This window comes from Ctenocephalides felis, unplaced genomic scaffold (assembly GCF_003426905.1).
Source record: "Ctenocephalides felis isolate EL2017-DRISC unplaced genomic scaffold, ASM342690v1 CF-g0.4_SCAFFOLD_03572, whole genome shotgun sequence".
In the NCBI taxonomy this organism is placed as follows: domain Eukaryota; kingdom Metazoa; phylum Arthropoda; class Insecta; order Siphonaptera; family Pulicidae; genus Ctenocephalides; species Ctenocephalides felis.
This window is the reverse complement of record NW_020539726.1, coordinates 40592242-40616424: the sequence shown is the minus strand read 5'-3', so window position 1 is coordinate 40616424 and position 24183 is coordinate 40592242. Positions and strand designations below refer to the sequence as shown.

At 30.5% G+C, this 24183-nt stretch overlaps 2 protein-coding genes across 2 annotated transcripts in view; both read left to right on the top strand.

Annotated features, from left to right (window-relative positions):
* Positions 1–11: 11 nt before the first annotated feature.
* On the top strand, positions 12–12640 carry LOC113387997. The gene is made up of 4 exons (XM_026625407.1): positions 12–86; positions 6151–6482; positions 9155–9241; positions 12407–12640. Exons 2-4 carry the CDS (start codon positions 6387–6389, stop codon positions 12623–12625), a joined length of 402 nt encoding a protein of 133 aa, XP_026481192.1. The 5' UTR covers positions 12–86; positions 6151–6386; the 3' UTR covers positions 12626–12640.
* Positions 12641–12654: 14 nt separating this feature from the next.
* The window catches only part of LOC113388485 (probable E3 ubiquitin-protein ligase HERC2), a 30171-nt gene continuing 18642 nt past the window's right edge, over positions 12655–24183 (top strand). The window contains exons 1-7 of the mRNA XM_026625860.1: positions 12655–12849; positions 12912–13185; positions 15197–15355; positions 15418–15585; positions 17277–17371; positions 17449–17599; positions 21162–21415. Coding sequence (XP_026481645.1) covers positions 12655–12849; positions 12912–13185; positions 15197–15355; positions 15418–15585; positions 17277–17371; positions 17449–17599; positions 21162–21415 — 1296 coding nt within the window. The remainder of the gene's footprint in view (positions 12850–12911; positions 13186–15196; positions 15356–15417; positions 15586–17276; positions 17372–17448; positions 17600–21161; positions 21416–24183) is intronic.

Below are 24183 nucleotides of genomic sequence, written 5' to 3'. Positions count from 1 at the left end.
GGACTCTGGTGGAGGAGAGTGCACTGCTAGGCATCAGCCGGTTGCTTATGCTGTGGCTAGGGATCCTTTGGGAGCTAACGGATTAGGTAATAATAATCATATTGTTAGTTTTATAAACTAACTAGATGACCCAACAGACATTGTCCTTTACCCATGCCTACAATTTTTTAATACTAGCTGTAAGTGGAATTCTGTCTTAAGGCAATTAGGGCATCGTGCCTTAAGGCAAATTGCTGGAACTTCCCGTACTAAAAATTATTATTTTTTTAAAAACGATTAACATTTTTGAAAAAAATTTACTTCGAAAAAATTAGATTTTTGAGAAACTATAAATTGGACAAAAAATTACTTTTTTTGAAAAAAAATTTTTTTGAAAAAAATAATTTTTTTTTTAATTTTTTTTTTTTTTTTGAAAAAAAATTTTTTTCTTTATTTTGACATATTGTGGAAGATCTGAACTTTCTTTTCAAAGCAATCGTACTGCTTGAACTGCATAGAGACGAAATGTCAAAGCGCGCAAGTGCCGCGCCGCCGTCTAACGCATAAGCATTGGTACGGAACCCATAGGAATGTAAAAAAAATTATACTTATTGTTAAAATCTCTATAAATTATCTGATAATTTGATGTGCACATGTCTAATGATAATTTTTAACCGCCGAATGGCATTTTTTTTACTTTTTTTATTAGATCTCCGAAACCGCTAGACCTGTCTTCATGAAAATTTGATCAATTCTTCATCTTGTCAATACAAGTGAAATGTTTTTTTGAATTATTCAAATCGGACGCTCCGTTCTCTTAAAAACTGAGTTACCGCTTTCGGCACTTTTTTGCCCCGTATCTTCGGAACGGCTAGACCTGCCTGCCTTCGCCAAAAACTAATCACACGTTCTCCTTATCAATACGAATCGAATGTTTTTTTGAATTATTCAAATCGGTTGATCCGTGTTCCCGAAATCGTCGACGAAAATTTGTATCCGCACATACATACACACACGCACACACACACAACACACACACATACATCCATTTTTTCTAAGGTATGCCAAAATATTCAGAAACCTTTGAAACGTCGAGAAATGCAAAAATTTTCATTTTCGATTTTTTTGCGATTACTATAACTTGCCCTACGGGAAGTTAATAATATTGTTAGTTTTATAAACTAACTAGATGACCCAACAGACATTGTCCTTTACCCATGCCTACAATTTTTTAATATAATATACTAATATTTAGTGTTTACCTAAAAATAATAATTATTGTTTTTTAAATTACTCTTCACACCAAAATGCATACGCATTTATAATATGAGCAATGTTAAATGTAGAGCTGCTTTAAATAAAATGATGAGTCTCAATTCCCACATTATATTGGAAATTGAAGTCTTTTAAACGGCATAACTAGACTTTATACAAAAACCGACATTTTAGAAAACTGGTTTTCGAATTTTAATTTAGCCAGAAAACCGGTTTTCGAATTTTATATAGAAAATGAATTTTTGCTCGAATATTCCGTAATAACAAAAAATACATCCGCAAATATAGTACGATTTTAGCAGTATTTGACTGAATTTATTTGCTGTTCAATTTTAAGGATAGTGAACAAAATTATTTTAAGTTTAATTAGTAGAGCAAAAAAACATAGTTTATCTGGATTTAATGACTTTGAAAATAATTATTCGTTAATTATGCATCATTTTCTAATATGAGCATAAAAATATTTTTATAATAGTGAAAGGAATGTTTTCGAATAAATAAAAATAACTCATTTAAATAAAAAAACATGTATCAAATTAAAAAAAGTTAAAAAATATTAGATACATGTTTATATATATATATATATTTGTTAATATCAATTTTAGTTTTAAAAACAATTAAGCTAAACCTCGAGTATTTTCAATTCCGAGCAAATTGAATTAACTAATTTTAAAAATTCCAATTATTTTTTGTTTAATAAAATATGATTTTAAAAATCTGCGAACTATCGATTTGTTACTTGAACGTGTTCTTTGTTTACTCACAAAATTTCCCGAAATAGAAAATACTCTCTTACTTGCGACCGGCTAGGCTTAATTGTTTTCATATAATAATGTTTTTGTTCTTTTATTTGTGGCTTCTAGGGCTAAAAACTCTTTTTTTTTGTAGTTTGATTTTAGAAAGTTACTTCTTGAAGAAGAAGTGATATTGATTTAAATTAGTATATACATTAAATTAATATATACATTAGACAAAAGATTACAGAACACCAGATTTCCTTTTCTGGGAACTGCAGCATACTGATAAGAATCCAAAACGCTTTTGAACCGATATGATTCCAAGAATCAAAACGCTTGCTTTCATCTAGTATATCTGGCTATATTTGTCGTTTTCCATTTATGCAGTGAAAACCGACATTTTCTAGTTAAAAACCGGTTTTCGAATTCCATAATTTTCGCCAAAAACGGCTTTTAAAACAACCCTAGGTATAACATAACACTGGTACTTTATGTTGGATTAAATTAATTTAATTTTTAATTATTTAAGATACCCAAAATTGCATCTAAAACTTCTTCTAATCGATATCGTGAAGGGCCGAATTGCACCTATTCATCTTTACTTTGACATTTGTTGTTATAAAGTAAAGCTTTTATGAATTTTAAAAATATTGTGGAAAGATTAATAAAGGACGCAAAGAAATTATATATATATATATATATATATATATATATATATATACAGGGCCGGTCCTGGGGTCCTTAGCGCCTGCATGCAACTTTTTTTCTGGCGCCCCCCCCCCAATTAATTTTCACCGTTTTAACAGTTTATCATTAAAATTATATAAATATTTACATATTTTTTAAAAATTAATTTTTAATTATTCTGGATTTAGTACTCAAAAAATAGATATAATCTAGAAGGGTATAAAATATATTGATTTTAAATTTATTTATTATTATCGATATCAATAAATGTCATAATTTCACATTTTAGTAATATTCAATATGTAGTAAATTGGTTAAGGATGTAAGTTCGACTACCATAGCAAAAGAGTTAATATTTTTGGTAGATTAAAGTTATAGAATTTAAGAAATGCATTTCAGAATGCATTTTGATATAAAGATCTTGATATCAAAATAATAAATACTATTTCTGAAATGTATTTCTTAAATTCTATAACTTTAATTTAACAAAAATATTAAGTGAAATAAATAAATTAATTTTTAATTATTCTGGATTTAGTGCACAAAAAATTAGATATAATCAAAAAGCGTATAAAATATATTGATTTTTTAGAAAATCGAAGCGATTCGGTATAATCAAGTATTTTGACATTTTCAATTATTTTTAACGTATGTGCAATATTAATATTTAAAAAAACTATCATTTAATTTTCAAACATAACACTCGTATTTCATGTTGGATTTTTTAAATTTTAATTTAATTTAATTTTTCATCATTTACAATATCCAAAATTGCGTCGTAAACTTCTCCTTATTGATATCGTAAGAGCCGTCATATTTAGAGTATCAGCTTTTTGTTTTAAAGTTAAATTTTTAACGTATTTTGGAAGTATTGTTCAAAAATCAGTAAAAAATGCAAAGAAATTACACATTTCTTGAACAATATTGAAAAAAAAAACTTATTTTATTTGATATGTATTATTTCTGTATAGTTAATAATTATTAAATTTAGAGTATGGACACCACTAGGTATAAAACAAGTCTTAAGATTTTCGTTCCAAAGTAAATTTTACTTTCATTTTTCATATTTGTTCCACGCATGTCTTCAACATTCAAAGTTCAACAGATGCGAAACATTTGCAACAAAAGCAAAAGTTACAATTCAATTTCTCGGAATAAACAAGTCATTTTCTAAGCACTGACTTACCATTTTTTATAATTTGTTTATATGTTTTAACAAGCACCGATTCAACTAAATCAGCTCGCAATTTTTCGTCAATAATGCTCAACAATTAATTTAATCTTTCGCAGGTTTGCGCTTACGGGATGAATACTAGATAATTTCTTTTTCGATTCCACGGTAACTTCAAACAAAGAAAAAATTAAATGAGTAGATTAAGCAATAAACAGAGCTGTTATTTACTAATTTGCACAGTTATTAATCAGTTAATTGTTTCTACTGATATCACATTGCAAAATAAATATGCTTTTTGTATCTCCGCATCCCTAGTTAAGTTAAAATATTTATTATAATTTATTAAATATTCTATATTTTAAATAAATAATTCTATATATATATATATATATATATATATATATATATGAAGAAAATTTAATATTCGAATTCTGTGTTGGCGCCACCTAAGGCGTGCGCTTGTATTTTTCGCATACATTGCATTAAAGGTAGGACCGGCCCTGATTAATACTTAATTTCATATAAGTGAATTATTTTTTTCATATGTGTATAATTCAGTCTGCCATACATATATTGTATCTTATATTATTTTTTTTATATCAGCTACTTTTTGGCAATAATAATGTAAACATTTCATTTTTCTTATTCATAATCATAAATTTATTATACATATTCTAATAATGTCTAGGTTCATGAGTAAATTGAAATTTTTGGCAGATGATAGTTTTTATTTATTTTCAATGCAAACAATGACATGCCGTTTTTTACAATTTTTTCCATTTATTTCTACAATATTGCACATACATTCCACTACTTCTTAATAATCACATACATCCTAGAAAATTTTTCTTGACAAACTTCAGAAAGATTTATCAAAATTCGAATAATCGTTTAGAAGGAGTATACAGTGAGTGCTTGTAATTTAATATGAACTTTATATAATAGCAATAAAGCTCAAATTGATTCTATTATTGATTTTCGTTAGAAAACGTTTGTATGTGAAAAAGAAAAGGGCTGTTTTTAGGGTTTTCTCGGCAATTATTCGATTTTTCTCGCCGTAAGAACCATCCTTGGACTTGAACGAACATTTTAAAAATTGAATTGGCCAAATTGGTCCAGTCCATTTTGCGACTTATTTTTAACTTCCCGTAGGGTAAGTTATAGTAATCGCAAAAAAATCGAAAATGAAAATTTTTATATATTTTTACGTTTCAGAGGTTTCTGAACATTTTGGCATACCTTAGAAAAAATGGATGTATGTGTGTGTGTGTGTGTGTGTGTGTGTGTGTGTGCGTGTGTGTATGTATGTGCGGATACAAATTTTCGTCGACGATTTCGGGAACACGGATCAACCGATTTGAATAATTCAAAAAACATTCGATTCGTATTGATAAGGAGACGTGCTGATTAGTTTTTGGCGAAGGCAGGTCTAGCCGTTTCGGAGATACGGGACAAAAAGTGACGAAACGGTAACTCAGTTTTTAAGAGAACGGAGCGTCCGATTTTAATAATTCAAAAAACATTTTACTTGTATTGACAAGATAAAGAATTGATCAAATTTTCATAAAGGCAGGTCTAGCGGTTTCGGAGATCTAACGAAAAAAGTAAAAAAAAATGCCATTTGGCGGTCAAAAATGATCATTAGACATATGCACATCAAATTTTCAGATATTTTATAGAGATTTTAACAATAAGTATAAATTTTGTTTATTTTCCGATGGGTTCCGTATCAATGTTTACACGTTAGACAGCGACGCCGCTCTTACGCGCTTTATATTTTGTCTCTATGCAGTTAAAGCAGTGCGATTGCTTTGAAAAACAAGTTCATATCTTCCAAAATATGTCAAAATAAAGAAAACATTTAAAAAAAAAAAAAAAATATTAAAAAAATTTCTGTCCAATTTATAGTATATATTATTTTTATAGTATATATTATTTTTTTAAGTAAAATTTGTTCAAAAATGTTAATCGTTTTTAAAAAAATAATAATTTTTGGTACGGGAAGTTTCCGCAATTTGCCTTAAGGCACGATGCCCTAATTGCCTTAAGACAGAATTCCACTTACAGCTAGTTTTTCAAAAATTTTGTCAAATGTGTTCAATAAAGAAATTGGCCTGTAATTATTAATACTGTCAGTGGGCTCTCTTTTATGAAGTGGATAGATACCGTTACTAACTGCGTTGTTTAAGCTAGCAAGGAGATTATCAATGAATAGTGGATATAATTGTTTTAAAATAATAATAGCACTAATAATAATATTATCAATGCTATAAATTTCACATATGCCCTTTACCTCAGGTATCTACGCGTCAGAAAAACCATCAGCAATAACCATCCCTTCGACATCGCCATCGACTGCTGCAACTCTAAGTCCTGGTGGAGCAGTTCCATCGACTACACCAACTGGTTCAGCATCACCTGCAGCAGCAAAGCCGTCTCTGACACGACTTCTGCTCCATTTAGATTCTGATGCTGCTAAGCAGCAGGCTTTAGAACACACTCTGAGGGCCACCGAAGTACATCAGGCTAGGGTCATGCTGGTTGCGGCTTTGGCAGGACATTCTGGACTCACGGGGAAGAATTCACAGGGTTGTATGAGTGGAGGAAGTGGAAAAAAGATTGTCAGCAAGGTAAGAAATACTTTATTTTTACGTTTTATATAACTAGATGACCCGACAGACGTTGTCCTGTACCCATGTCTACAATTTTTTAATATTCCATACTAATATTTACAGTTTACCTAAAAATAATAATTACTGTTTTTTTAAATTTTTCGTTTTATATAAGGTTGTCAAATATCTCCCTTCCGCCTTTTTGTATTATAAACCAAGAGCAAAAAAGCGGAAGGGAGATATTTGACAACCTAATATGTTTTATAACTAGATGACCCGACAGACGTTGTCCTGTACTCATGTCTACAATTTTTTAATGTTCCATACTAATATTTACAGTTTACCTAAAAATAATAATTATTGTTTTTTAAATTACTCTTCACGTCAAAATGCATTTACATTTATAACATAAGCGATGTTAAATGTAGAACTGCTTTAAATATAATGATAAGTCTTAATTCTCACACTATATTCGAAATTGAAGTCTTTTAAACGTTATAACATAACCATAACCATAACATAACACTGGTACTTCATGATGGATTAAATTAATTGAATTTTTTATTATTTAAAATATCCAAAATTGCATCTTAAACTTCTCCTGATCGATATCGTGAGAGCCGAATTGTATGTATTCATCTTTACTTTCCCATTTGTTGTTATAAAGTGAAATTTTTACGAATTTTAAAGATATTGTGGAAAGATTAGTAAAATATGCAAAGAAATTATATATTGAAAACTAACTATTGAGAATTTAATATCCGAATCTTATATTGGCGCCCCCTAAGGCGTGCGCTCGTATTTTTCGCATGCATCGCATTAAAGGTAGGACCGGCTCTGATTAATACTTAAGAGGCACACTTAGTGTGAAGTTTTCAAAAAATCGAATTTTCGATTTTTCCATATTTTGATAGGTTATACCTTTAAAAATAACATACCAAAATTTTAAATCGATATCTTAAATAGTTTTTGAGTCATAGCCATTTAAAGAGTATATATAGTATAACGATCATTTAATCTTTAAACGCGTTTTTCTCAAAACAGCATTTTCCGAATTTGCTGCAGCGATTACTCAAAAACAAACGATCCGATCACTATCAATTTTTTTTAGATGTTTTATATATAGTTCTCCGCAAAATGAACTATCGATTTTTTGATCGGATCAAAAATCGAATTTTGGCAGTCCAAAAACGACCAAAATTTTGGGTAAAAGTCGACTTTTTTTTTTAAAACGCCGCCATTTTGTCAATTTTTGATTTTTTTTTCTTTATCGTAGTTCATTTTACAGACAATATTATCTAGTTTAATTAGATTTTTTTTAAATTTCATCCACGTAGAAGGCCGGAATCACTGCAGCAGTGAAGGACCTTTTTTCGCGCCGTTGGAGATCGACGATAACTTAAAAAATATTTAATTTTTTTCTTCAAAACTTTTACTATGTATTCTTAAAACATGTGTTTATATATTCTCAAAATTTTGAAATGATTGATAAATTTTGAAATGTTTTTTAATATAAATTCCCAAAAATCACCTTTTTTAGGCGGTTGCACTAGTTGTGCCCCTTAATTTCATATTTTAAGTGAATTAATTTGTCATATCCTGTTCATACGTGTATCATTCAATCTGCCATACATAAACTGTATTTTTTATTATTTATATTTTTTTTTATCTCAGCTGCTTTTTGGTAATAATAATGTAGTGTAGATATTTAATTTTTCTCATTCATAATCATAAATTTATTATGCATATTCTAATATTGTCTAGGTTCATAAATAAATTGAAATGTTTGGCAGATGATAGTTTTCATTTGTTTTTAATGCAAACAATGACATGTCGTTTTTGCAATTTGTTCCATTTATTTCTACAATATTGCACATACATTCCAATACTTCATAATCAAATGTTGTAAAAGTGATCACCTTAATAAGTATTGAAACACTTTATGATAGTAAGATTAATGTTAAATAATAAAATATGCATTCAAAATACAAAACTAAAGATGTTGCTTTAGGCACAGATAAACATAAGCAATATAAAAAATTAAATAAAAGCAAAATAAAAGAAAGTTTTATGGCCATGCTTACCTCAGTAATTAAAACCCGTATTAAGAACATTAAAACAAACTACAATTTATATTACTTAAGTCATATTGCATCATATCACCTACAAATCTTATGTATATTTACTTTATACTTTTATAATATTATATGTATACCAATAATGGCAAGTACTTTGCAATTAAGTATCAAAAGAACACTTGAGAATGTAAACCGAAATACACGATTCTTAAATATGATTTAGAATTAATATGATTTAAAATTAGTAATATAAAAAAACAGGTTATCACATACATTCTAGAAAATTTCCTTAACAAACTTCAGAAAGATTTATCAAAATCCGAATAATCGTTTAGAAGGAGAATACAGCTCAAATTGGTTCTACGTTTTAGTTAGAAAAAGTTTGTATGCGAAAAAGAAAAGGGCTGTTTTTGGAGTTTTCCCGGTAATTATTCGATTTTTTCTCACCGTAAGAACCATCCTTGGACATCAACGAATATTTTAAAAAAATAATTGGCCAAATCGGTCCAGGCGTTGTTGAGTTATGCGCTTACCAACACATTTTGCGATTTATATTTATATATAAGATATAGTATTTAATAATAATTTACAATAATGTTTTATAATTTTTAGGCATACGGTTATGATGGTGTGTACCATGATGTTGGAATGGACAGCAAGAGTTTGAAATCACCTATCGAGACCATGGATGATAATCGGGTAAATTCTTATTGGACTTTTATTAGATTCGAATTATGTTTCTGGCAAGTGTTATCACACTCACAATATCTCACAATAAAAATCTAATGAGTTTCTGGGAAGGACCTAATGAGAATATTACATGAATCTATTAAGATTCTTGATGGTATTCTTCTCAGATTCGTACTAAGATTCTTCTCAGATACCCTTTTGGATGTGTGTTAGAATGTTATTGAATTCGAATAAGATTCTTGCTAGATTCAAGAAAAAGCTAATGAGAATCTTATGAGAATCCACTTTTTAAAAGTTTCAATAAGATTATTTTCTTCTGAGATTCTAATTAAGATTCTTCTCAGTTTCTCATAAGATTTTCGATTTTTGTTACATTTTTATTATTTTCTTGGCAAGTGTGATGTGATCTCACGATAAAATCCTAATGAGTTTCTGGGAAGGACCTAATAATAGGCTGTCAAATATCTCCTTTCCACCTTTTTGTATTAAAAACCAAGAGCAAAAAAGCGGAAGGGAGATATTTGACAACCTAATATTATAAGAACCTATTAAGATTCTATTAAGATTTATATAAGATTTTTCTCAGGTTCTTATTAAGATTCTTTTTATCATCTCAGATTTTTATTAAGATTATTCTCAGACCTCATAATATTCTTTTTAGATTCTTATTATGTTTCTGCCATCAAGATTTTCCTCAGATTGTCGTAAGATTCTTGTTAGAATTTAATTGGATTTGTATATATTCTTAAAAAGATTTTTTAATTTGACAAAAAATCACGAAATATTACGTGAAGGGGGGGGGGATAGTAAGATATCACGTGTATTTATTTTTAAATTTTTTCTCGTGATTTTTGGCGAGGAAAAGGGGTAATTTTGAATATTCAAGGGGGGGGGGGTACAGAAATTCTACGAAAAAAACGATCACGAGATTAATGGGAGCCCCCTGAAGTTTTATATAAATTAACATTTAATTATGATGGAACGGTCCATTAAATTCTTATCAGGTTCCTTTAGTTTTTTACAAGATTTTTGTTAGAATCTCATTAGATTCTTGTTTTTATAATGTTTCTGAAAAGTGTGACCTCACGGTCTAATAAAAATATTATAATTATTATTATAAATATTATAATTATAAGAATCTATTAAGATTCTTGAAAGGTTCTTCTCAGATAGGCATGAAGATTTTTTTCAGGGGATCATAAGATTCTTGGTAAATTCGTATCAAGATTTTTGATAAATCCTCAAAAAGTCTTGTTAAAATTTTATTAGATTCTAGACATGGCGAGATTGGAATCTTGTTAGATTCTAATTACATTTCTAAGTGTGATATAATAGAATTTTGGGAAGAACTAATGAGAATATTATAAGGACATAATAAGACTCTTGACAGATTCATATAAGATTCTTCTCAGATCTTCTCAAAATTCCTATTATATTCTTATGTTTATGGCTTGAGAATTCTTCTCAGATCCCCATAAGATTCGTGTTAGAATGTTATTGTATTCATATAACATTCTTGTTGATTTAACATTCTCATAAGATTTTCGTTGCTCAAGAATATAATATTCTAAGAAGAACCTAATATTAAGAATATTATAAAATCATGTTAAGATTCTTTTAAGAAGATTATAATATTCTTGTTAAAGTTTTGATTCTTCTAGATCCTCATAATTTTTTTTGTTAAATTCTCATTAGATTCTTGTTAGATTCTTATTATGAATTCTAATAAGATTTTGGGAAGAACCAAATGAGACTGTAAAGAGATTAAGATTCTTGAAATATTTATATAAGATTTTTCTCGGATTCTTTTTATCATTTACCTCAGATTCTTATTAGGATTCTTATCAGACCTCATAAAAATTATATTATATTCCTATTATTTATATGGCATGAATATTTTTTTCAGATCCAGATAAAATTTTGGTTAGAATATTATTACATTTTTTATAATTTCGAACCCCTAATGATGATATTATGAGTTCTTATTAAGATTTTTAATCGGTTCTAATAAGATTATTCTCTATTCCTTGTAAGATTCATATTAAGATTTTTCTTTGATCTTCATAAGTTTCTTATTAGATTTCTATTGCGATGTGACATTTTTTTATGTATTGAGTAATAAATAATAACTTGTTTGCAAACTAGTGGGGCGCATGGCATCGTGCCTTAAGGAAAATTGCTGGAACTTCCCGTACCAAAATTTTTATAATTAATTTAAAAAAATTATTTCTTTTTTAAAAGATTAACATTTAAAAAAAAAAATTACTCTGAAGAAATTAGATTTTTGAGAAACTATACATTTAAAAAAAAAATAGATTTTTGAGAAACTAAAAAATTTACATTTTCTTGTGAAAAAGACTTTTTGAAGAAAAATGTATTTTGAAATATTTTGGAAATTCTGAACTTTTTTTCAAAGCAATCGTACTGCTTTATCTGCATAGAGACGAAATATCGAAGCGCGTAAACTATTTTTACTAGATCTCCGAAACCGCTAGACCTGCCTTCATGAAAATTTGATCAATTCTTCATCTTGTTAATACAGGTAGAATGTTTTCCGAATTATTCAAATCGGACGCTCCGTTCTCTTAAAAACTGAGTTACAGTTTTTGGCACTTTTTGCCCCATATCTTCGGAACGGCTAGACCTGTCTTCGCCAAAAACTAATCAGCACGTCTCCTTGTCAATACGAATCGAATGTTTTTTGAATTTTTCAAATCGCTTCATCCGTGTTCCCGAAATCGTCGAAAATTTGTGTCCGCACACACACACACATACATCCTATATCCCAAGGTATGCCAAAATATTCAGAAACCTCTGAAACGTAAAGATATATAAAAAATTTTCATTTTCCATTTTTTTGCGATTACTATAACTTGCCCTATGGGAAGTTAATAATTTACGAGTTTGCAAAGAGATTTATACATTTGATCTCAAGAAAATCTAATAAGAATCTACTGCAAATCCAATGCATGTGAATCTCAAAAATTGAAAAAAAATCCAGGCAGAATGTAATATGATTCTGGTAAAAATCTAAAGAGATTTCGGTCTGAGTCTAACAAAATTCTAATAAGAATGTGCTAAGACTCTTTGCATCTAATAATATTCTAATAACATTTTAATAAAAATCTAATAAAATTCTAGTAAATACTAAATTGTCTACATCTTTTTTTTCAGAGTGGTGCTTGTACCCCAGACGACCTTCATCAATCCACAACGAGCAATCAAGCAACATGCGCCTGCAGCAGTTACCACAAAACGATGATGAAGACCGAGACGAAGAAGATGCTGAAGACATTGCTGATAACAACGAAGATGTCCTATCTTCATCCTACCATCATCAGCATCCTCAACACGGTGCTCTTTTGCAGCAGCAACATTTGCACGATAGAATGACATCGTCTGGAGCCCTGTCAGCATCCATGATGACTTCGGGTAGTTCCATGACTTTGTCTCGGTCACTTTCCTTGACTTCCTCGGCTGGTCCTAGAGAGATGATGGGGTCTCTTGCAGGAGCAGGAGGAGTTATGCTGAATTCTGCTGCCAGTTTGAGAGCCTCTGCGAGGGCTAATAGTGCTGCTATGTCCGTGCTGGTTAATACCATGACTACAAACGAAGAGGTAAGATAAATATAAACACCACTCATAAATTTATACGACAATCACATATTTCTATTATCTAGATTGTTGGCGAAGCACCAGACATGAGAACAACGTCTGATAGCATTAGCTCAGCAGCACCAGGACAAGATTCGAATTCTACGTCAGCACACCAAGGTGGTGATGGTGCCGAAGGCACCAGACGTAACTCTGCAACTATGGATCGTTGTTTGGATGAACTTACCAGTACACTAACAGAAGCCGATGCAAGACTTTTGGTTGATTTGCTAAAATTGGCAGCTTTGGACAGGGTGCAGGCTGACGGGGCTAAGGAAACTATTGCTAATGTGTTAATAGGTAATAATTATAATGAACTAATCCAACCAAGGAATTACTTGCTAATTTATTAACTTCCCGAAGGAGAAGTTTATATTTTCATCAAAAAATTCGATTCGCTAATTTTATGTTTTTTCTGGACGTTTCAATGTCATTCCGAATCGAATGAGACCAAATTTGGAAAAACGGCTGGACCGATTTCAGAAATTTAAAAGCCATTCGATGTATCTCGATGAGTACTATTGTTTGCCAGTTTTGTGCGACGATCGGCCAAGCCGTTTCTTTATAAATCGCAGAAACGTGAAAAATTGTTCGTCTAACGTTTTAGCCCGCAATTCTGAATCGATTTTGAAAATTCAAAAACCGTTTGAAAGATATTGGTTGGGCATCGTGCTTTATAGTTTTTGGTAGAGATCCGCCGGGCCGTTTTCTTGTAATAAGGTGTTAAAAAAAAAATTCGTCGAATTTTATTATTTTTTTGACGTTAGATACCATAGTCTTCTAGATCATACTAAAATATTACGGCCCTACGGCAACTCGTTTAGGGTGAAAATTCGTCAAAGTTTGCAAAAATTGGTATTGTTTTCTGGCATTTCTCAAAACTAGACCTTTCATCGACGTTTTCTCAAAAACGCCTGAACCGATTTCAGAAATTTAAAAGCCATTTGATGTATCTCGATGAGGACTATCATTTGTCAGTTTTGTGCGACGATCTGCCAAACCGTTTCTTTGTCATTTGTAAAAAAGTGTTAAACTTTTCGTCCACATTTTAGCTCATCCTACCGAATCGATTTTAAAAAATCAAAAACTGTTCGAAAGATATTAGTTGGGAATGATACTGATTAGTTTTAGGTGAAAATCTACCGAGCCGTTTTCTTGTAATTAACTGTTGCAAAAAAAAATTAAGCCGATTTTTATGGATCTTTTTTTGGTGATATATATATCATGGTCTTAAAGAACTTACTGAAATATTACGGCCTTACGACAGGTAGTTTAATTTTAAAAATTTATCATAGTTTGAGAAAATGAGTAGTTTTTATGATGTTTATTAAAATTAAAATTAGACGATTTACTTGTTTTTTTTTTGTTTTTAAAAATTTATTTATTTCATTTATATTAGTTTATACATACATATTTTTATACAATTTATATAATCATGCATAACTATCCTAAGACATAAATACATAATCTTATATTTAATGCTGACTAATGAAAAAGTAAATTTACTTATAAATAAATTTCTAATCATGGTAAAAATAATCACTAAAAACCATATCTACAATAATAATATTAAAATAATACATATTACTTATATGAATGGAAAATAGTCAAAAGACTAATAACATATGCTGTAGGAATAGTTCAGGAGTAATTTGATCTTTGCCATATTTTATACTTGATTATCTTTTTATCGATGATGGTAGCTTGTACTTATTGTACCAATATGTATTGTCATTGGATCCAATATTACATATATTAGGAATTAAGTTAAATAAACAATTAGTATAAAATCTTTCAGAGATAATAGTTATAAAATCTTTCACTAATGGTACATTAGTGGAATCGCGTAAGAATTTTGTGCTAATATAATGCATATTTATTGGATTCCTTGCTTGACCTATAACAAATCTTAATGAAACATTTTGTACTGATTGTAGTTTTTTAATATTGTGTTTTTTTGTCATACACCAAATAGGGGAAGCATATATCATTGCGGATCTAGATTTGCTTGGAATAACGATAGAGTACGTGGTCTTAATGAACATACTCAACAATTAAAGTCCTACAAAAAACTGGCTCAATTATAAAAATTATTGATTTTTGAAAATTTGCTTTTAAAAAAATACTCCGACCCAGTTGACGTGTTCGACTTTCAATAATGTGTAATAAATCCACTTCGAATACTTTTAACTACTCATAAATTAATTTATTTTTTATTGATTAAGTCAATTATTCACACAAATTGGGAAGTTCATGTAACTTGTCTCAAGGCAAAATACCAATACCAACTAGTTTTATGTGATTTTTTCAGCCCTCGGAACATCTAATCCTTCCATTGCTGATATGTTGATCGAAACCTGCATCACTGAACTAGAAGACACTGCTACTAATTACCAAAACTTCCACAGAAGTCCTGCTCCAGTTGTTCAAGAAACAAGTCATCCTTATATTGATGACATAACACTTACAGGTAATAAACTAAAATTTTAATTATTATTTTGATTTCTATTTAAACTATTTCTTTTTCCAAAGGTCATGTGAAGATGCCAGGAGCAGTTGCCATACGATTAGAGTTTGATAGAAGGTGCTCAACTGAGAAACGAAATGATCCATTAACAATACTCGATTGTAGGGGAAGAGTTGTGGCGACACGAAGTGGAAGGGACTGGGCTTATTGGTCCAGGGAGATCAGAGTACCAGGTAATAAAAAGAACTAGCTGTAAGTGGAATTCTGTCTTAAGGCAATTAGGGCATCGTGCCTTAAGGCAAATTGCTGGTACTTCCCGTACCAAAAATTATTATTTTTTTAAAAAACGATTAACATTTTTGAAAAAAATTTACTTCGAAAAAATAAGATTTTTGAGAAACTATAAATTGGACAAAAAATTACTTTTTTTTGAACTTGTTTTTCAAAGCAATCGTACTGCTTTAACTGCATAGAGACAAAATATAAAGCGCGTAAGCGCGGCGTCGCTGTCTAACGGGTAAACATTGATACGGAACCCATAGGAAAATAAACAAAATTTATACTTATTGTTAAAATCTCTATAAAATATCTGAAAATTTGATGTGCATATGTCTAATGATCATTTTTGACCACCGAATGGCATTTTTTTTACTTTTTTCGTTAGATCTCCGAAACCGCTAGACCTGCCTTTATGAAAATTTGATCAATTCTTTATCTTGTCAATACAAGTAAAATGTTTTTTGAATTATTAAAATCGGACGCTCCGTTCTCTTAAAAACTGAGTTACCGTTTTCGACACTTCTTGCCAGGTATGCTTGTATCTCCGGAACGGCTAGACCTGCCTTTGCCAAAAACTAATCAGCACGTCTCCTTATCAATATATAGCCTTATCAATATAATACCTTAGAAAAAATGGATGTATGTGTGTGGTGTGTGTGTGTGTGTGTGTGTATGTGTGTGTGTATGTATGTACGTGTGTGTATGTATGTGCGGATACAAATTTTCGTCGACGATTTCGGGAACACGAATGAAGCGATTTGGATAATTCAAAAAACATTCGAATCGTATTGATAAGGAGACGTGCTGATTAGTTTTTGGCAAAGGCAGGTCTAGCCGTTCCGAAGATACGAGGCAAGAAGTGTCGAAAACGGTAACTCAGTTTTTAATAGAACGGAGCGTCCGATTTGAATAATTCAAAAAACATTTTACTTGTATTGACAAGATGAAGAATTGGTCAAATTTTCATGAGGGCAGATCTAGCGGTTTCGGAGATCTATCGAAAAAAGTAAAAAAAAATGAGCCATTTGGCGGTCAAAAATGATCATTAGACATAGGCACATCAAATTATCAGATATTTTATAGAGATTTTAACAATAAGTATAAATTTTGTTTACATTCCTTGTACGCGGCGCTTACGCGCTTTATATTTTGTCTCTATGCAGTTAATGCAGTACGATTGCTTTGAAAAATAGTTCAGATCTCCCAAAATATGTCAAAATAAAGAAAACATCTTTTTTGAAAAAAAATAATTTTTTTTTTAAAATAATTTTTTTAAAAAATTTTTTTTCCAAAAAAAAGTAATTTTTTGTCCAATTTATAGTTTCTCAAAAATCTTATTTTTTCGAAGTAATTTTTTTTCAAAAATGTTAATCGTTTTTAAAACAATAATAATTTTTGGTACGGGAAGTACCAGCAATTTGCCTTAAGGCACGATGCCTCAATTGCCTTAAGACAGAATTCCACTTACAGCTAGTTCTATCAGTTATTTAGGTAATTTATAAAGTTTCTTGTTTTAAGTGTATAACAAGTTTTTTTAAGTGTAATAAAATTAATAATTTATGTGTACGTTATAATTTATATCATGGATTTTATGGACTTGTACTTAAGGACAAGTACATAATTTTTTAAATATATTTTATTTTAGGTGACGAATTGAGTTGGAAGTTTATCAGTGATAGTTCGGTGAACGGATGGGGCTGGAAGTTTACTGCTTATGCCATCATGCCTGGGATATCACAAGTAAATCGATATTATATATTTAGCTAGATAGTGTCAACTGTTAGTAAGTATTAACGTTGGTTTATTCATTATTCCAGGAGTTTAGTTCAGACAGATCTGTATTGTCCAGACCTTCCATGGAGTTGGTGATGTGTCTTTTGGAATCTCGCTTAGTCAGGATACCAGCTGGAGCCTTATTTGCCAGGCTGGTGAATGCTTTGACAGCTTGCGTTCAAATACATGCACTACGTGAGTACTTTATACAATTTCTTGTTCAAGAGTACTAGATTTATTAAGGGGGGCGTTACATGTAACAAGAAAAAAAAAATCGATTTTTTTTTTTCATAAATCGTTACAATAACATCTCAAAAATATGCCTGTAAATTTTCAAAACAAAATTATCATTATTTATACAATAAAAACTCATTTAAGTGCCACGCCTCAACTCGACGCTTGAGTGCTATTGTACTCTTATCTGTTTCTGTGTCAAAACTTTAAACGCGTTTTTCTCAAAACGACATTTTTTAAATTTGCGGGCGGGATAACTCAAAAAGTTCTCAACCGATTCCAATGAAATTTTGCACACATCTACTTTACAGTAATAGCTTCTAGTTAAACCTCAAAAATTCCAAAAAAATTTTCAAAAATTAACCCTTTTACCAAAAAAAACCATTGAAAAAAAGGTGAAAAATCGAACTTTTTTTTCTAAGGTGTGCCAATTTACGATTTTGTGACTTTTTTAATTTTATTTTGGTTTAACTAGAAGATATATGTTTCATGAACACGTACAAACTAATTTTTTTAAATTCAGATCACCGTACGAAAAGTGAGAACGCCCGCAAATTGATGGCGTTTTCCGAGAGGGTCTTGGCAGATTTATTTTTACGGCAGCCATTTAAAAAAAAAAATTAAAAAAAATTTTTTTTTGTGTATTTTAATATATAATAAATAACCCTAAAAAAGTTCAAAAAGATTCAATCATTCCTTCCCAGTTTAAAAAGTCCTCAAAAAATGGTAAAAATTAAGGCGATTACATGTATCGCCCCCCTTAAGGAATTTAAGGGGGTATTCTAGTGTAGAAATCGATTTCTTTTATTTCATATTTTCAAAGTTTAACTATCTAAGAATATGGGAACGAGAAGGTTTTTGAAAATTTGAATTATTTTCGGAGATATAGGCATTTCACTGACTCGGTCTCCAAACTGGTTTGGCAGAGTCTAATCGGACAAAAAGCATTAGGAAGTCATTAGACCAATTTAAGACAGTTTATCTTCAGATGAATTATTAATTCGATATATAGGATCAGAAACTCAGAACAATAATGAATCTATAAACTCGTTGATTTGGATTTTCGCGCTGAACATATTCATTTCCGATCTCGGGTAATTGAAATAGCAACATTCATTGCTGTTTGCATATTCAAAGAAGGTTTCTTTCCAATTTTAAAAATGATGACCCTTATGGTAATGCAAATTGGGCCAGAAACTCATTCATTTGTTGTAAGACGAGACAATGCCCGGATTGAATGATCTGAAATACGTACATCCAACTCTTTAAAGGAGGTTATATAACTGCTCCATTGGAAGAGAGAAATGCAGAAATTAGTTTTTTTGAACTAGAAGAAGGTCCGATGCCTGAAGCAGGAATGGCAGATTAAATAAAAGAAGTATAACATATCATTTTATGATTTTGGCAGCAAAAAACTTTACGCAAAAGAACAGACTTTTTCAGTACTGTTGACACGATTTCTCGAGTTCTACTCGACCGATTCACTTGGAATATTCGGAGAGTCTTATTTATAGACCTATCTGTAGCCCGAACTAGCATTATTCCCAAATTCAAATTTTTACTATATTTAAAAAATTCGAGAAGCTTAAAAAAACAGCAAAAAAGACACTTTTTTTTCAAACAGTCGTCAATTTGTGTTCGGGCGATTGCGACATCATTGTAGATTAATAATTAACTTTATTAATTAACTTAATTAATTTTTATATATCTTGACGTTTTAAAACTTTCTGAACATTTTGGCATACCTTAGAAAAAATGGATGTATGCGTGTGTGTGTGTGTGTGTGTGTGCGTGTATGTTTGTGTGTGCGGATACAAATTTTCGTCGACGATTTCGGGAACACGGATGAAGCGATTTGAATAATTCAAAAAACATTCGATTCGTGTTGATAAGGAGACGTGCTGATTAGTTTTTGGCAAAGGTAGGTCTAGCCGTTCCGGAGATGCGGGGCAAAAAGTGCCAAAAATAGTAACTCAGTTTTTAGGAGAACGGAGCCTTCGATTTGAATACATTCAAAAAACATTTTACTTTTATTAACAAGATGAAGAACTGATAAAATTTTCATGACGGCAGGTCTAGCGGTTTCGGAGATCTAGTAAAAAAAGTTAAAAAGAAATGCCTGGCGGTCAAAAATGATCATTAGACATATGCACATCAAATTATCAGATATTTTATAGAGATTTTAACAATAAGTATAAATTTTGTTTACATTCCTATGGGTTCCGTACCAATGTTTATCCATTAGACGGCAACGCGGCGCTTACGCGCTTCGATATTTCGTCTTTATGCAGTTAAAGCAGTACGATCGCTTTGAAAAAATGTTTTGAATTTCCAAAATATTTCAAAATAAATTTTTCTTCAAAAATTCTTTTTTTTTTTCAAAAAAAGTAAATTTTTGTCAGAAATTTATAGTTTCTCAAAAATCTATTTTTTCAGAGTAAATTTTCTTTCAAAAATGTTAATCTTTTTAAAGGAGGACTGAAATCATGTCAAGACTGAGGTGCCAATTTTTTGAGACCTCCCACTTCGCCAGATGCCAGTTTCTTTAATTTCCAACTTTTTTTTTAATATTTGTATTGTATTTTAATAATATTAATCAACAAGTGGTAAAAATGGATCGTAAAAACATGCATTGCTTTCTTTTACGACACTTTAAAAATGACCTAAAGTTCATCGCTCTATACTAGAATGTCCCCTTAATCTTCTATATATATAAAAATAAGTCGGGTTTTCCTTCCTGACGAAATAACTCCAGAACGCACGAACCGATTTCGACAATTTTGCATTTGTTGGAAAGGTCTCGCAAAGCTCAGCAAGGTTTATAGCTAAGAAAATTAGTGGTGCATGGCATCGAGAATTATCAGAATTATGCTTGGTTAAGTCAACATGCAATTCTTGCCGCAAAGAATAATGATGTACACGCACTGAATTTCACCATTAAATCAAAAATTTCTGGCCATTTGGTGACATACTAATGATTCCCACTGGTCTTCCGTTTGACTTCAAACGATTGCAATTTCCAGTGCGCCTTGCGTTCGCAACAACAAGTCGCAAGGCCAATCGCTTAGTGTTTGCGGGATAAATTTCAAATAGATTATTTAGAAAATCATTGTTTTTCACATGGGCAGTTATACGTTGCCTGTTCACGAGTTGGAAAACCATCCGCTTTGTTTGTGTTAACGTCAGACCAAAAAACAAAAATTGTGGTTTACCAAAGATTCACTTTCATTTACTTAGAGAAGTTCAACTAAAAAACACTTCATTTTTGTAATCGAAATAAATTCATTGCTGTTGTATAATAAAATCAAATTTTTCCTTTTCAAACATAAAACAAACAAAAAAATATTCATCTTTCTCACGAAACCATCTGGTGGCGAAACGAAGTTCGTCGGGTTTGCTAGTAAGCTAATAAAAATTGATGAAGGAGATACTCATAGAGATGTAACACAACTATTTTTTATATTTATTTATACATTTATTTTAAATAAACATATCGATTTCATTCTATCTATTACCCCCTTAGCGTCTGCTCAGCGCATATGGGCGATGAGAGTCCTGCACAGGGTGCTGGTGCCACTGCCGCTTCATCTGCAGGCCCTGCACAAGGCGCAGGAGTCTCAATCGACTCAGCAGGGCGGCAGACCTCCGCCGCCGCCTCCGCAGGATCCTCTGCCGCCTTTGATGAGGGTGCTTCCTGAACTATTGAGGAGACAATTTGAGTACGAGGAGCCCTTGGTCAGAGGAGGAGTGCATTTGATGCATTCGGAATTCTTCCAGGTATGGATAAATGACATATGGCATATATATAATATATATATATATATATATATATATATATATATATACACCTAAGTCTGTTTTTACACGGTCTTTTTGTACACGGTTTTGATATAACACTGTTTGAAAATTGAACATTTTTAATTTTTTTACACGATTTTATTCCATTTAGCACGATTTGAAATTTTATGTACTTAATTTTTTTTTGTCAAATTTAATTTTTGCGAAGTACGTTCATATCACAAAAAAGTATTTATGAAAGAAAAAAGTCTGAAACCATCGATAGTATCGATAGTTTGCGAAGACTAGCTTAAAGATTTGAGTGAATTCCCCTTTAGCGCGTACAAACAATTTTTACTGGTCAAAGCAAATGTGAATAGCACTAATTTAGGGGAATTATTATTAAAATAAACATGAATTCTTGTTTTTGAAAATTCTTGTTTTTCACTAATTTTAATAGGTTTCAGAGAGTAGGACAAATCACCCATTTTTGTATAAGATCAATGTCTTTTTTTACACGTTTTTTTTTACACGGTTTCTTCTGGAACCAATCTCCGTGTAAAAACAGACTTAGGTGTATATATATATTGTTACTTTGTTTTATTACTCTGTTTGTTTTTTAGCTGAATGATGAGCTAGCAGAATAGCTCGAAACGTATTAAAAATATTTATATTTACGTTCTGGTTTTATTTTTTCAACTTGTGGCTGAAAAACCGTATCATATAATGTTTCAAAGTTGAAACAAACAATATCAATCAATATATATATATATATATATATATATATATATATGCCGGGTCAGCTAGTATAAATATATATATATATATATATATATATATTATATATATATTATGTATTCAAATTTATCGTTGACTAGCTGACCCGGCAAACGTTGTTTTGCTAAGTAAGGTATATTCTAAACAATTTCTGGAGAATCAAAAATATTAATACTTTAAGTGCATAAGGATGTGTTGTTTGAATGCTCTCTATACAATGAGATATTATAAAAACAATAAACATAATTAGTTTGTCTATATTTTGTCAATACAATCAAACTGGAAGTTTTGTACACTTTCTATAGAAAACATGGTATAATTCATTCCAAGTCTTTTTTGCTATTTCGACTTATTGATTACGTTTTAAGCTTTTCAGATTCTTCTGGATTCTGGATTTTGTGTATAATTGTAAATGATACTACTGAGCTTATAAAAAATTTTCAAATTTCTGCGAGGATAGATAGAAAATGAATTAAGTATTTCTTCTTTGACCTGCTTTTTGAAAAGTTTCAAGTAACATTCGATGAATCAAAGTAAATTTAATAAAAAGTATATATGTAGAGCAGGGCGAGACACAAAGGTCCAATTTGACTTTGAGCAAATATTAATCTATTATATAAAAATAAGCCGGGTTTTTCTTCCTGATGATATAACTCCAGAACGCATGAACCGATTTCGACGATTTTGCATTCGTTGGAAAGGTCTCGGGCTTTTTCACATACAGTCATCTCTAATACTTAGCATGTACTACAAACTAATATTTTTTGTTTGAATGCTACTCATTGTTCTCTGCTCAGTTAATTTCATGTGACAAACCTGCATTGTGTTCACTGTGAAATTGTGCAAAAAAGTAAAAAAAAATAAGTTATTCGTTTCCTAACATTTTAATTCGAAACCATCAAATCAAATCACGTGTATTGTGCAAATTTTTATTCAATTTCAACAGCAGGCAATTTTTTTCTTCATCTTTTAATCACCAAACGAAATGCTACATAAAAAGAAATCCATCTGGTGGTGAAACGGAGTTCGCCGGGTTTGCTAGTTATATTATGAAATCAAACCAATTATATCACAACAAATAACACATTTCAAACGAACAATTATCTGACTACGTTCAGTAAAACAGCCAGCTACTTCATCATTGTAGAAATGTGCTTTTTTGCCGTCTTTCAAAAATTTGTTATCTAGACCTTTTTACCCGATGGACGGGTTAACTTGGAACGGTCATGTGGCAAACAGTTTTAATGTCTTATTTTAATTTTAAAGTAATTTTACAAAATATTTACATTTTTTACTAATGCTAAAAAACTACCAACGGAAGAAAATACTTTTATTATGGATTTTCAAAAATTAGTGTTTATCTCCCGATAGCAAAGTCATGAGAATCAAGATTATAACTGGTGATACATCTTTTTCGCTCTACTTTCAAATATTGTTGTTAAACAATGCTTAACTTTACTGGTTTTTGACACTTCGGTGGTGAATCTTTTAAACCCTGGACCTTCATATATTACTATCTATTCTTCGATAAATTATGGGAAATTATAACTGGGAAAATGTTATTCGACAAAATGTCCCTTTGATCGATACCAAATTTAGGTTCTGAATTGAAATAACATAAATAAAAAATAATATAATCTAGAAAATGTTTTATAAATACCAGTGAGAATATAATTATACAAATGGGATCTTTCCGAGCACCATCTTTGAGAAAAATATGCCAAAAAGTACATTTTCATATTAACATTTCAAAAAAGTTGATATTTTGAGTTTCCAGTAACACTTGCGATCCGTTTAATAACATTTTGTGTATAAATAAAACTACGAACGAAACTACGAATCATAATTAAATAATATTCACGTAAACATCCTATTAAACGTAATTGAACATCATCTGTCAAAAACGTTTGACATTTGACGTATTAGTCACCGTTCATCGTTTTATTCAAATTACGCTTCTACAAAAAAATTCAAATTAAAAATGTAAAGTT

What these genes read in the sequence shown, in the direction of transcription:
- LOC113387997 (XM_026625407.1), top strand. Translation starts at nt 6,387, where the DNA reads ATGCTGGTTGCGGCTTTGGCAGGACATTCTGGACTCACGGGGAAGAAT. An exon ending in GAAAAAAGATTGTCAGCAAG is followed by an intron (nt 6,483 to 9,154) that starts GTAAGAAATACT and finishes TATAATTTTTAG; the next exon opens with GCATACGGTTATGATGGTGT. An exon ending in AGACCATGGATGATAATCGG is followed by an intron (nt 9,242 to 12,406) that starts GTAAATTCTTAT and finishes CTTTTTTTTCAG; the next exon opens with AGTGGTGCTTGTACCCCAGA.